We start from the raw sequence: 15,048 nt of genomic DNA, 5'->3' as shown, positions 1-15,048 counted from the left end.
CTGGGCGATGGGAGTGGGGGCAGGGTTTTACCCTGTGGTGCGGTCCTTTGGCACCACGGCACTGCCTCCCTGCTCCTCCAGGACATGCATGTGAAAACTGAACGTCCGTCGCCACCTTCCGCCGCTGCATCTCCTCCCCATCTGTCTGTCCATCCTTGCCAGAAGCCTCGAGAATTACAATGGTACTTGCGGTGACGTTCAAGCGGGTGTTCAGCAGAGATTAAGGTAAATTGGCCGGGAGTGCCTGCCTCAGCTGCGGGGGGCTTCGTCCATGTGCAGACAGACCACCTGGGAGCTCTGGGGGTCTCCTTATTAAAAGGAGACCCCCAGGTGCAGCAGCGACGACATTCATTTGCTGGTTTAGACCTGCTTTTTTGCATCGTTTCCCGGCAGCAAGCAAACTGCAACTGGGTACTCGCCCAGGCGAGTTCTTTGCCTCCCAGGGGTGGGGGGTGATTGTGGGGGTGGGGGAGCGACGACGCTCCCATTGCCTGATTTAAGAACTCGCCAGCGCTCATCTGTGGTTAGTTTGGTAATAGGATATGGCTCCTTTTCCCTGGATACATTGTAATATATAAATACAGCAGCTATGCTGTATATCAGTGCAGATAAACTGTACTTTAGGTAGGTAATTTCTAAACAGACAATAATACTTGAGCACAAAAACAAATATGGTCACTGTATGGGCAATACAAAGTAGGTAAACCTGTTTTTACTAAATGGTACGTCAGAGTTTAACCCCTCATTAAAGTAAACCTCCGGACTAAAAATCTACTCAGCAGCACTGAAAAGGCTTGGGGTTTCTTTAGTTTCACAGCATCAGAACTTTGTTTTTCTTATCATAGGGCCCGTTTCCACTAGGGCGGTTTCGCCGGCGATTCTGCAGAGTTTCCCCGCACATCATTCGCACGGGGAAATTCTGCCATAGGGGATGACGGCGCCGCGGCGAAATTGCTTGCGGGAGCGATTCGCCCGGAACCCCCCGCAGATTTCGCCACGGAGGCTGCGAATCCCATAGCCGAGCATGGCGCGGCTCATGGGATTCGCCTGCGATCCCGCCCACCGGCTCAGTGCGGTGTGCGTCTGCAAGACGCACGCCGCATTAGTGGAGACGAGCCCTAAGCCTTATTTTTAGCTTCACAGAAGCTAAGCTCCATCAAAGAAATCATTTTTCCCCTGATGCTGTGCAAAGCATGATGGGATTTCCTATACTGTTGTTCTCGTTGCTTAGCAACTGGGAGGGGTGATCAGGACACAGGACAGTTGGAATTGTGTCTCATGCTCCCTGCCACCTCCTTTCACCTAAAAAGATGGCTGCCCCCATGAAATCAAATCAAACATTTGCCTGTTCTTTTAAAACAGGGTGGGTAATAGATTATATTATCTATATATTTAAATTAACATAACTAATGTAACTTAATGACAGTATGTTTGTTTAGGCTGAAGTTCCTCTTTAAGGTGCCCATGCATTACTGTTTTTCTGTTCAATTGACCATTCGATTTGATCATTTTATTGGATAAGGAGATAATCCATTATGTATCATTCTAATCCATTAATGCAAAGTGGGCCAATATCTGACCATCTGAATCCACCAATTTCCTCAATCGGGCAGAAAGGAAAATATTGGTTGATCGGAAAGTAATCAGCTACTGATATCCATGGACAGAGTGGTTTTATGGTTTCGGAGCATGGAGGCACAACATTGTTCAGCTCGATAAGTGAAGGAAAATCGCCAGGATCTTGCTTGCATGTGTGTGGGCCACTGGTTAATCGACTTTCCATCAACCACACTGTTAATCACCCAATAAAGCCGATCGCTTAATCACTCGATGGAGAATTGAGTAAACTAAATCCTGCACTGTTTGTTTAACTACATTGTTTACAATTGCTGTCTGATATCTGTAGTTCATTGGATGTTTTAAAGAGAAACCGTGGCCAAGAATTAAACATTACCCAATCAGTAGCTGATACTCCCTTTTACATGAGAAATCTATTCCTTTTCACAAACAGACCATCAGGGGGCGCTGTATGGCTGATATTGTGGTGAAACCCCTCCCACAGTGTGATGTCCTGACAGTTTCCTGTCTGGGAACCTCATTGCATTATGGGAAATAACAGCTGTTAACAGCTATTTCCAACTGCCAAAAAAAGCAAGCAGCATCTCCTGCCACTGGCATCACCTGCCAGCAGTAAAGATGTCACCATGTGGTAAATGTCTGAATGTAAATCAGGGAGAGGAAAGACTTTACAATGGGCAAACACTGACTGAATCATCTATACATAATTATTGTAAAAATGAAGCACTTCTTTTATTACATTATTTTCACTGGAGTTCCTCTTTAAATGACTTATCTAAGGTGTAGAAGGCTTTAGATGGGAAATAATCACAGCACACTAATGATAAGCAGTCCTGCTTCCCTGGTGACCGCACACCGCCGCATGGCACAAAGCAGAGAGTCTCACCTTCAGACGGCGGGCAGAGGCCACATAAAATATTCATCAGCGTTGATTTGCCAGTGCCACTGTGCCCGAGCAGCGCTGTTATCTGACCTTCATAGATGTCCAAGGTAAGACCTGCGGGGAAACAAGGGGACCACAAAATGTCACACACAGTCCTGCCATCCCCATCACTTCCTGAGAGCAGATTATTTATACCTCCAGCCTGAACATATCCTGCCATTAGGAAGAAAGTCTTACAAGTCTTATACATTCATTTACTAAGTGACTCTACAAACAGGTCTTTGAAGTGGACAACCTTCCTTAGGCCAGATCAGACTATATTGGGGATTACTGAAAGGTACAGCACTTTACAGAGTAGAGAGTCAGGTCACCGACTGTCCTACCATAGTCATAGTCTAATGCCCTACCATATTATTATTATGTATTTATATAGCACTGATATCTTCTGCAGCACTTTACAGAGTACATAGTCATGTCACTGACTGTCCTCAGAGGAGCTCACACTCTATTCCCTGCCATAGCCATAGTCTAATGTCCTACCATATTATTATTATGTATTTATATAGCACTGACATCTTCTGCAGCACATTACAGAGTACAGTCATGTCACTGACTGTCCTCAGAGGACCTCACAATCTAATCCTACCATAGTCATAGTGTAATGTCCTACCATATTATTATTATGTATTTATATAGCACTGATATCTTCTGCAGCACTTTACAGAGTACATAGTCATGTCACTGACTGTCCTCAGAGGAGCTCACACTCTAATCCTACCATAGACATAGTCTGATGTCCTACCATATTATTATTATGTATTTATATAGCACTGATATCTTCTGCAGCACTTTACAGAGTACATAGTCATGTCACTGACTGTCCTCAGAGGAGCTCACACTCTAATCCTACCATAGTCATAGTCCAATGTCCTACCATATTATTATTATGTATTTATATAGCACTGACATCTTCTGCAGCACATTACAGAGTACATAGTCATGTCACTGACTGTCCTCAGAGGAGCTCACCATCTGATCCTACCATAGTCATAGTCTAATGTCCTACTATATTATTATTATGTATTTATATAGCACTGACATCTTCTGCAGCACATTACAGAGTACATGGTCATGTCACTGACTGTCCTCAGAGGAGCTCACAATCTAATCCTACCATAGTCATAGTCTAATGTCCTACCATATTATTATTATTATGTATTTATATAGCACTGATATGTTCTGCAGCACATTACAGAGTATATAGTCATGTCACTGACTGTCCTCAGAGGAGCTGACAAACCACTTAACGACCGCCTAACGCCGATAGGCGGCGGCTGGTCGTAAGTGGAAGTACATGGAAACGGCCTTTCCATGTCAGTTCACGGAGGGTGTCTCCGTGAACAGCCTGCGAGCCGCCGATCTACGCAGCAGCACCGTAACGGAGATCGGCAATCCCCGGCCTCTGATTGGCCGGGGATCGGCGCAGTCTGATAGGCTGAAGCCTATTAGAGGCGGCGCAGGACGAATCTCCGTCCTGTGCCGCCCATAGTCTGCGGTAGAGGGAGGGAAGGGGAGGCTGGGAATCGGAGCCCCCCTCCCCGCAAGGCACAAGTAGCCGGCAGCGATCAGACCCCTGCAGCGGGACAAACATCCCCCCAGTGGGGAAAAAAGGGGGGGAAATCTGATCGCCCTGGCTGATTCCTGATCTGTGCTGTGAGCTGGAGAGCCCACGCAGCACAGATCAGCCATAAATACCCTGGTCCTTAAGTGGCTAATCCTACCATAGTCATAGTGTAATGTCCTACCATATTATTATTATGTATTTATATAACACTGACATCTCTTGCAGCACATTACAGAGTACATAGTCATGTCACCGACTGTCCCCAGAGGAGCTCACAATCTAATCCTACCATAGTCATAGTCTAATGTCCTACCATAATATTATTATGTATTTATATAGCACTGACATCTCCTGCAGCACATTACAGAGTACATAGCCATGTCACTGACTGTCCTCAGAGGAGCTCACACTCTAATCCTACCATAGTCATAGTGTAATGTCCTACCATATTATTATTATTATGTATTTATATAGCACTGACATCTCCTGCAGCACATTACAGAGTACATAGTCATGTCACCGACTGTCCCCAGAGGAGCTCACAATCTAATCCTACCATAGTCATAGTGTAATGTCCTACCATATTATTATTATTATGTATTTATATAGCACTGACATCTTCTGCAGCACATTACAGAGTACATAGTCATGTCACTGACTGTCCTCAGAGGAGCTCACACTCTAATCCTACCATAGTCATAGTGTAATGTCCTACCATATTATTATTATGTATTTATATAGCACTGACATCTCCTGCAGCACATTACAGAGTACATAGCCATGTCACTGACTGTCCTCAGAGGAGCTCACACTCTAATCCTACCATAGCCATAGTCTAATGTCCTATCATATTATTATTATGTATTTATATAGCACTGACATCTTCTGCAGCACATTACAGAGTACATAGTCATGTCACTGACTGTCCTCAGAGGAGCTCACACTCTAATCCTACTATAGTCATAGTCTAATGTCCTACCATATTATTATTATGTATTTATATAGCACTGACGTCTTCTGCAGCACATTACAGAGTACATAGTCATGTCACTGACTGTCCTCAGAGGAGCTCACAATCTAATACTGCCATAGTCATGTGTAATGTTCTACCATATTATTATTATGTATTTATATAGCACTGACATCTTCTGCAGCACATTACAGAGTACATAGTCATGTCACTGACTGTCCTCAGAGGATCTCACCATCTAATCCTACTATAGTCATAGTCTAATGTCCTACCATATTATTATTATGTATTTTATTCTGGTCCTGCAATAACATTTTTGACTCTAAATGTGAGCCGCTTTTTACATTTTAGTGAGCTTGTTTTTTCGGTTGCCTCCAAACCTAAACATACCTGGTTTCTGAACTAAAACTTTACCAGTTAAGAGAAATTCAGTTTTAGTGGTTTCTGATTGGATAGCCTCACCTCCAATGAGAAGGTGGGAAATTCGCCACCTGCCCTACGTAGTGGCTACCAGGATGGTGACCCGTGTTTTGGGAGTACCTCATTTTGATTACATTCCTTGAGATGCCACACCAAGAGTTTTCTGGTCTACCATTTCTCTCTTGTATCTCCTCGAGATCATCGTTGGTATCAAATCAGACCACTAAAGCAGGTCCACAGTGCCGGGAGCTTCCTTACCTTGTAATGCTTCCACCTGTTGGTTTTCCTTCTTGAAGGATTTGTGAACATGTTTAATCCTACAACAGAAGGTAATTAAAAGGCATTTAGTGGAATTACAGCTGCCATTTTGTTGAAGCCCATCAGCAAAAAGCAGTATAAGCAAGTAATAACGAGAAAGCATGTAGTAACACACCTGATGGCCTCCTTCCCTTGCAGACCCAGTGGTACCGGCTCAACAGCATCACTGAGGTCCGTATTGGTGCAGAAGAAGGCTTCATCTAGTACTCCGTAATTTCGCCTTCTCTTTGACCAATAAGAAGGCTTCAGAAAGAACAGAGGTGTCCGTTTGAGACCGTATTCACCTATTTCCAGATAGAAAGAGGTTAGGATGCCATAAGCCCATCAATTTATTGAAAGTCCTCAGCACAGTAACCCAAAATATGGCAACTAAGTAGTAAGAGGACTTGTCAGTTCCAAGGAGAGATACTACTGCAATGGACTGAGAAGTCTGATCACGGTTTTTGTTTCCTAGTATTTTTCACATGATCGGGAAGCTATATTTTCAGAAATCTCTCAGTAGGTTAGGTTTTTTTTAGATCTCAAAAACACCAAACTCAACCTGGCATCCAAACTGGTCTCCAAAACACCAGAGTAAACCACCACAAATTTGGGATGAAACTCAAAAAATGTATGCAGAAGACAACATTTTTTTTTTGCGTACAATAAAAAAAAAAAAATCAGATACTTGCCTAAGAAGAGGGAAGCTTCTGGATACTGCAGAGGCTTCCCACATCCTCCTCTAGACCATCGCTACTGCCTGGGACCCTCTAGAGGTTCACGTCCACATTCCTCTTCGTGAACGAGAGCAGCAGTGCAACACCAGAATAGAAGCACAGCCACAAGAACATATCCGACAGACTCTTGTCAGATATATTCCGGGGCTCCAAGTGTGGCAATGGTGGTCTCCAGGAGGACGTGGGAAGACTCTACAGAGGCTTTCCTATTCTTAGGCAAGAATCTCATCTTTCTCTTTAGGTTCGCTTTGGGTACGCTTGACGTTCAAATACTCATGAATAATGAGGTCCAAGAAAAGACCCGTAATGGCAGAGCTAGGAGTGCCCATACCTGGGAGGATCTGGTCCAGATATGATGCTAGAAGCAGATACATGACGCTGTCCACCACGAGGAAGATGAAAGTGATGATGAGAGGATAAGGTCCGTCCTTCAGGTTAAACAGCTGAGCACCCTTCCCATGTTCCTCCAGAATCATCAGCTGAAACACAAGATCAGGAGATCACAAGACCAGATTATTCAAAAGACTGAAGATCAGAACACCATAATATTCAAGGAACGGATATACAAGTAATAAAATGGAGGGAACTTTATTTATACTCTGCTTATGGAAAACTCCTCAACATTTTAAACAACCTGAAAGCGGGTTAAGCTTTAAATCGTGACACGCTTGTGACGGGGGAGTGGTTTCATCCCATGTATACCAATTGTTCCAGGGGTGTGGCTCTGTATGTAAATGCAGTTAGAGGGTGTGGCAGTGGGTGGTGACTGGTGCAGGGCAGGACTCTAAAACCAGCCACATGTACGTGGCATCTTCCATTTCCAGCAGTGATGATTATAGCAAGATGGGGGGGGGGGGGGGGGACCTGCTTGGAACTTTAACAGTCAAATGAACTTCCTGTTGATTTTGGCCCACTTTCCAGCTTCATACAATTTGCATTATATCTGAATGCAAGGTGGCATCACCACATTGACCATCCCTTCTCTCTACTAGTTCTTACAGGGTAAAGAGCTAGTCTCCCAGTGACCTCAAAGCAGGTGTGATCGACTAGTTATAAATGTGGCAATCGGCACAAAAAGTCCTGTTTTGAAAATAGTGGGTTTTGTTCTATAGCTCAAATTTGTTGTCCAGCTAATATGGATTATCCTCCCTGACGTTCAATTTCTGCTGGATTTCTTTGCAAAAAGTGGTTCAATTAATTTTTATGAAATTTTTGCCTGTAACTTTCCAAAATGCGTCTAGTATACATAGTGAGTATAATCATTTTGATTTTTGACATGTTTTTGTGTTTGAAACTTTAATTTTCCCTTTCTGCCAGGCCACAATTTCTCCACTCTTCAGCTTATTGGCGGAAAACGGCATTTTTTTCGCATCAAAGTTTGCATGCGTGTGAGAATTTCCGCATGCAGGTTTCTAAAGCATGCAAAAATTTGCATACAAACACAAATTTTAATGCAAAAAACAACAACATCAGAACCCTGCCTTAGGACTGCTGGATGAGCCTGCCTTGTCCATTTTTTGAAAGCTATTTTTCCCTGGACGAGTTAGGCTCGTTCACACCGCCAGGGAGGTTAAAGCCTAAACGGCACTATAACTCTTTTGTATGCCCTCTCCCTCCCAGCCACCCCAGCTGCAGCATAACCCCGCCTCCTCCTGGACCACCAGAAGTTCCAGGGATGACTATACGCTGCAGCTCCTGTCCAGTCCCTCCCCAGCTTCTGAAGGCAGGCCTGAAGTGGCCGGGACTCCCAGGATGAGGTGGTGGTCTCCAGTCATTCACCCACTCACTCCCCCGCTGAGTGGAGAGAAGGCGTGACTATTAAACACACAGCCCTCCCCTAAGTACTTCCAGAAGTGGAAGGGCGTGGTTTCGGCAATGTTGAACAGCATGGGAGTGGTGAAGCATGGCATGGGCGGAGCTGGACCAGTGCCAATCAGAGTCAAGGTGCTTGGAGGGCCTTTGGCTCCCTTCAGTGTCCTGCAATAGTCATTTTACAGCAGATAAGTGCGATTCCGATTATTGCTCCTGCCTCAGCACAAAATTATGTTCGTGTCATAACTTATGGTGAGGATATTTGATTCTGAAATAATGCTACAGTGTGTATTTTTCACTAAGAACTGAGAAAATGAAAGCATTTTTAAATGGACAAAAACAATCTCATTGACTCAGGGAACATATATTCCCTTTCCGTGAGATCAGATGCTTCCGGCGCATCACACCACATTAAAGGGGAACTGAAGTAACAGGTATACGGAGGCTGCCATATTTATTTCCTTTTAATCAATACCAGTTGCCTGGAAGCCCTGCTGGTCTATTTCTCTGCAGTAGTATCTGAATAACACCAGAAACAAGCATGCAGCTAATCTTGTCAGATCTGACTTTAAAGTTTGGAACACCTAATCTGCTGCATGCTTGTTCAGGGGCTATGGCTAATAGCATTAGAGGCAGAGGATCAGCAGGGCTGTCAGGCAACTGGTATTGATTAAAAGGAAATAAATATGGCAGCCTCCGTATACCTCTTAGTTCAGTTCCCCTTTAACTCTGCAAGGCTTCATAGACTTGTATTACACTCACGCCTCCTTGCGGTAAGAAAGAGTAACGCAACAAAGGTTCACAATGCCAGTGTGCAAGGGGCCTGAATGCTGGGGTCATGTGACTCCAAAATATGAAGACTGTGGGTGGGTGGGGGGGGCTGGGTGGAGGGGAGTATGGGGTAGGGTGGGAGAATTCGAGGTAGGGTTGGAATTGTTACGTTAGTTAGGGAGGGAGTAGCTAGTAAAACAAAACCCTGCAGAGGGGAACAATGACTGGAAACTCGAGGACAATAGTGTGCTCACTTGGGCTATTCCAATCATGAAGGTGCACTGGCAGAACGGACTGAAGAACCACACAAAGGACTTGGGGAAATCTTCTTTCAGCACAATGAAGATACCCAGTGCGCCCAGGAGGAGGGTGGCCAGGAACGCAACAGCACCAGCTTGCTTGGCCTTCTTGAACAGCGGCGTCAACATCAGCGCAAACAGGATCTGCGGGGAAGACAGCATATGAAAAAAAATAGCTTTTCATTTTGTCTATGGTGTCATGTTTTACCGGCTTACAGGCTGACATGCTATACACTTAACTTTTTAGTTTAAAGTGAACCTCCGGACTAAAAAATCTACTCAGCAGAACTGAAAAGGCTTGGTGTTTCTTTAACAGTTTCACAGCATCAGAACTTTGTTTTTCTTACCAAAGCATCATTTTTAGCTGCATTTTTACTTAAGCTCCACCCATCAAAGAAAAAAAGCTTGGGCTTTTTTCCCCTGATGCTGTGCAAAGCATGATGGGATTTCCTATGTTATTCACGTTGCCTAGAAACTGGGAGGGGTGATCAGCACACAGGACAGTTGGAACTGTGTCTCATGCTCCCTGTCACCTCCTTTTTAACCAAAAAGATGGCTGCCCTCATGAAATCAAACATTTGCCTGTTCTTTTAAAACAGGGTGGGTAAGAGATTATATTGCCTATCTATTTTAATTAACATAACTAATGTAACTTAATGACAGTATGTTTGTTTAGGCTGGAGTTCCTCTTTAAGTGGAGCTGAACCCTTGCACAGGGCAGAAGGAAAACACAGAGAAATGCACCCTGTAGGTATTTAGAGAGTTAAGCCTGTCTTACTCCCTCTCATCTGTGACTAATCAGAACTGTAATTTGATCTCTCAGCTGTGTCAGCTCATGAATCTCCTCTGCCACGGCAGATCAGCTAATTTGTAAACACAGGATGTTAACAATAGGTCTGCTTCCATGAAAGCGGGAAGTAGACACACTGTAGATTTATTGCAGGATTGGTATCAGCAGTAACAAAAATGTTTTTCTGTAAAGGTTATTATGCTGTGGCGTAACTTTTAGAGCAGAGAGGAAATTCTGAGTTCAGGTCCGCTTTAAAATAAAGAACAGTAAAATAATCTGAAAATAAAAGAATTAAAGGGAACTCAAAGTGAGAGTGATATGGAGGCTGCCATATTTATTTCCTTTTCGACAATGCAGAATGTCTTTTAGCAATAGACCCTGAAAGAGTATGCTGATCATTTGTTCTGACTTAAATCTGACTGGATTGTTTCAGGGCTGTGATTCAGACTCTACTGCAGCCAAATAGATCAGCACGATGCCAGGCATCTGGTATGGTTTGAAAGGAAACAAATATGGCCGCTTCCATATCCCTCTCAGTTCAGGTGCCTTGTAACAGCCTTGATCTCCATCATACTGCTGTTTAGACTGTAAGGGGGCGGGGCACTGACAGAATTCTCTGACGAGGGGGCGGCCTGAAGCCATGAAGTCTGTGGAACAGGAAGTTGATGGTAGAGCTGTGCAGGACTGGATACTTCAGCGATTTACCCGATTCTGCCTTATCTCTGAGATTCTTCATACTATAGATCAGTGGCTCTCAAACCTTTCCGGGTGAGGGCGCCCTGGATGGCTTTTTGAGGGTCAGTGACCGCGTACATTTGAAATCGGCGCCGGTAGACTTGGGCGCAGGATACAGCGTTATATAGCTGATCCTGCTTCTGCACAAGTCCGGGCCGATTTAATTACTATTCCCCCTCCAGGCCGACATGGATAGTGGGGGAATGAAATAATTCGGCTTCCAGCGATTGCTGGAGGCCGAATTATTATGTTTTTAAGCAACTTCGGCTCTGTCTTCTGACGGAGCCGACGTTCCTCACTGAGCACTTCAATAGGAATGATTCCTATTGAAGTCTATGGAGGCGCCGGCTGCGCCCAAATCTAGCAGCGCTGAAAAGCACTGCTCCGCAGTGACCCCCCCCCCCCCTTCTTCCCCCTCCAAATAGTCAGCGACCCTCACATTAGGCAGCATTACCCCCTAAATGAACATAAGAAGAAAAAAAAAAAAAGTCAATCTTGTAGAGGACATAGACATTTCCCCACATGGGGACTGCAGTTACTGTAACACCCCCTTTAATTATGCAGCATCACCATCACTCCACCCAGATTCCTCTGATGTCCAGCTTCAACCATGGCTACCGGGACTGAGGGTTTACTGGTGGGTAATGGAGCCGCATTGTATATCAATGTGCGGTGGCATGATCTGATGGCAATGCACAAAGGATGGGGATGAAGGCAGAGGCACCCCTGGGAGGGGCTTGAGGTGCTCCAGGGGGCCGCGGAACCCAGTATGAGAACTCCTGGCATAGATAAACAAACAACTCGCCAGCTGAGAGCGGCACAGGCGTAGAAACATTTGTGTGCCCAGCAGCTTGGCATCAGGAGGTGGGGTTCTCTTGTACCTAAACATTGCAATAGGCCAAATAAAAATACATGAGAATTTATTGCCCCATAAAAAAACAAACACTCGACAGATCTCTATAGATAAATAGCTGCCGGTGAATGTTCAGCAAAATACAAGTGCACTTATCTTCCAGCAATACATCCATCAGTGCAGACATACTGCCAACTCAGATGTGTACTGAGCTGACCCCAGCATTAACCCTGTACTGCACTGTACCATTCCGCCTGGGATATGGGGGTGATGTAGAAGGTTTTCTTCCCAGAATTCCCTCTCCGTATCTGTGGTGACAACAAGCCCGAAAGAGAAATGGCCCATCACAGCCTTAACAACACCCCAAAATCTGTCAAAGCAGGAAAAAGCAGCTGCCCAGAGCAACCAATGGGGTTTCAGGCAGTAAATGAAACAGATTCTGATTGGTTACTTTAAAGAGTAGCTTTACTGAATATTAAAGTGTACCGGAGATGAGTACACTAAACAATTTTTATACTTACCCGGGGCTTCCCTGCCGTCCTCCCGTGTGCCTCTGTTCACCTGGCCTCGGTCCCGGCAATCAGGCTCAGTCGCGCCAGTCGGTCTCTTCTGCACACCAGGCGAACGGAGGAAAGCGGGAGGAAGGCAAGGAACGCAGCGGTGCTCATGGAGCTGGAGGAAGCCTCGGGTGAGTATAAATCTGCCCATCTTAGGTTTCCTTTGGTGATACAAACGGCTTATATTTTACAATATTCGTTTATAAATGATTTAGTCAGTGAAAGCCTACTCTAAAATAATTCCTCCCCGATTTACATTCTGAAATATATCACCGGTGGCAACATGTTTACTGCTGGCAGGTGCAGCTCTGCAAAATGTTTGTTTACCATGTGTTCCGAAGCGAACAGAAATACCTGGTGTCCCAAAATGCAATGGGAGGAGAAGGCTGCAAAGCTAAATAGCCTAGGCTGTGACATCACTAGGAGGGAGGGGTTACATACCATCACACACTTATATATAGATATAGGAAGTGATTCTGATGCTGAAACCAAGATAATTCCCCTACAATTAGGTATCCTGAATAATGTACTACTATCTACTATATATTGTTGTGGTGCTTCTTCAAAGGATACCCGAGGTGACAAGTGACATAATGAGATAGACATGGGTATGTACAGTGCCTAGCACACAAATAACTATGATGTGTTCCTTTATTTTCTTTCTTTGCCTGAAAGTGTTAAAATCGGGTATGCAAGTGACAGTTTCTGTCGAGGTCGAGAGAGTCGGACTATAGAATAACCCTCACTGATAAGGCATTACAGCCATAAAACACTTTCCTGGCAGTAAATGGCTTTTGATGGCAGGAAAGTGATAAAAATGGTCAATAGTTCAAATATTTGAGCTCTGGCATGCTTCAGTGAATGTGCCATTGAGAGGAGGCCATGAAACCGTAAAAACGTAAAAAGTAGATTTAAATGTCAAATAAAACTGTGGGATAGCTAAAGAAGTCATTTTTAGAAGGAGGATAGATACAATTGTTTATCTCATTAGTTTATTTTCCCTTCGGTTCCCTTTAAGCCCTGGATTGTCAATGCATGGTAGGTGTACCTCAGGGGGGACTGTAGTTTGGGTCTGGGAGTACTAACTAATCCCTAACTTGGGATAGCCAATTCCTTTTAGCAAGTTTTGAGTTATGAATCATATATAAACCAATCTGAATAAGGATTTATAGTTACGGCACTTAAAAGCATCATTGAATTATTCACAGGCATTTACACACCGTATTTCCCGCACTATAAGACGCATCTAGGTTTAAAGGACAAAAATGTATATGTATATGTATGTATGTATGTATGTGTGTATATATTATATATGTCCCTCTGTCCCCTGTGTCCCCCCCATGTCCTCTGTCATCCCCAATCATGTTTGTCCTCCAGCCCCCTGCCCTCTAGTGTCTCCTTTCTCTATCCTTAATTCCCCTGTGTCTCCCTGTAGCAGGGTGTGCAGTGATTGGCCCCAATGACGGAGCCATGGTCCCGCCTTCGAAACCATCAGCTCTTATTAAGAAAGGAGCGCGGAGCAGCCAACGGCATGATTTGCATTCTGGAGCAGCGCCCACCACGTGATTGGAAGATAGCCCACAAACCAGCTCGGCTCCTTCCTATTGATCACAGCATGGCTACAAGTATGACTATACACCTGACATAGCGGGCACAGGGAAGTGGAGGATGCAGGGAAATGGACACCGAGGGACACAGAGGGACGCAGGGGAACAAGAGGGCACCGAGGGACGCAGGGGAACGGAGGCCACCGAGGGACGCAGGGGAACGGAGGGCACCGAGGGACGCAGGGGAACGGAGGGCACCGAGGGACGCAGGGGAACGGAGGGCACCGAGGGACGCAGGGGAACGGAGGGCACCGAGGGACGCAGGGGAACGGAGGGCACCGAGGGACGCAGGGGAACGGAGGGCACCGAGGGACGCAGGGGAACGGAGGGCACCGAGGGACGCAGGGGAACGGAGGGCACCGAGGGACGCAGGGGAACGGAGGGCACCGAGGGACGCAGGGGAACGGAGGGCACCGAGGGACGCAGGGGAACGGAGGGCACCGAGGGACGCAGGGGAACGGAGGGCACCGAGGGACGCAGGGGAACGGAGGGCACCGAGGGACGCAGAAGAACGGAGGGCACCGAGGGACGCAGAAGAACGGAGGGCACCGAGGGACGCAGGGGAACAAGAGGCCACCGAGGGACGCAGGGGAACGGAGGGCACCGAGGGACGCAGGGAAACGGAGGGCACCGAGGGACGCAGGGAAACGGAGGGCACCGAGGGACGCAGGGAAACGGAGGGCACCGAGGGACGCAGAAGAACAGAGGGCACCGAGGGACGCAGGGGAACAAGAGGCCACCGAGGGACGCAGGGGAACGGAGGGCACCGAGGGACGCAGGGAAACGGAGGGCACCGAGGGACGCAGAAGAACGGAGGGCACCGAGGGACGCAGGGGAACAAGAGGCCACCGAGGGACGCAGGGGAACGGAGGGCACCGAGGGACGCAGGGAAACGGAGGGCACCGAGGGACGCAGAAGAACAGAGGGCACCGAGGGACGCAGGGGAACAAGAGGCCACCGAGGGACGCAGGGGAACGGAGGGCACCGAGGGACGCAGGGAAACGGAGGGCACCGAGGGACGCAGAAGAACAGAGGGCACCGAGGGACGCAGGGGAACAAGAGGCCACCGAGGGACGCAGGGGAACGGAGGGCACCGAGGGACGCAGGGAAACGGA

At 46.3% G+C, this 15,048-nt stretch overlaps 1 protein-coding gene across 3 annotated transcripts in view; it reads right to left on the bottom strand.

Moving 5' to 3' along the window:
• The window catches only part of ABCA5 (ATP binding cassette subfamily A member 5), a 230,244-nt gene that overhangs the window by 140,089 nt on the left and 75,107 nt on the right, over window positions 1-15,048 (bottom strand). For all 3 annotated transcript variants that reach the window (XM_068263315.1, XM_068263316.1, XM_068263317.1), the window contains 5 exons: window positions 9,347-9,535; window positions 6,841-6,988; window positions 5,909-6,077; window positions 5,734-5,792; window positions 2,465-2,575 (listed from right to left, as the gene is read on the bottom strand). In XM_068263315.1, the coding sequence (XP_068119416.1) occupies window positions 2,465-2,575; window positions 5,734-5,792; window positions 5,909-6,077; window positions 6,841-6,988; window positions 9,347-9,535 (676 nt within the window). The remainder of the gene's footprint in view (window positions 1-2,464; window positions 2,576-5,733; window positions 5,793-5,908; window positions 6,078-6,840; window positions 6,989-9,346; window positions 9,536-15,048) is intronic.

The sequence above is a fragment of the Hyperolius riggenbachi genome, chromosome 12 (genome assembly GCF_040937935.1).
Source record: "Hyperolius riggenbachi isolate aHypRig1 chromosome 12, aHypRig1.pri, whole genome shotgun sequence".
Classification (NCBI taxonomy): Eukaryota; Metazoa; Chordata; class Amphibia; order Anura; family Hyperoliidae; genus Hyperolius; species Hyperolius riggenbachi.
The sequence above is the reverse complement of the archived record's forward strand: the minus strand, read 5'-3'. Positions and strand labels throughout refer to the sequence as shown.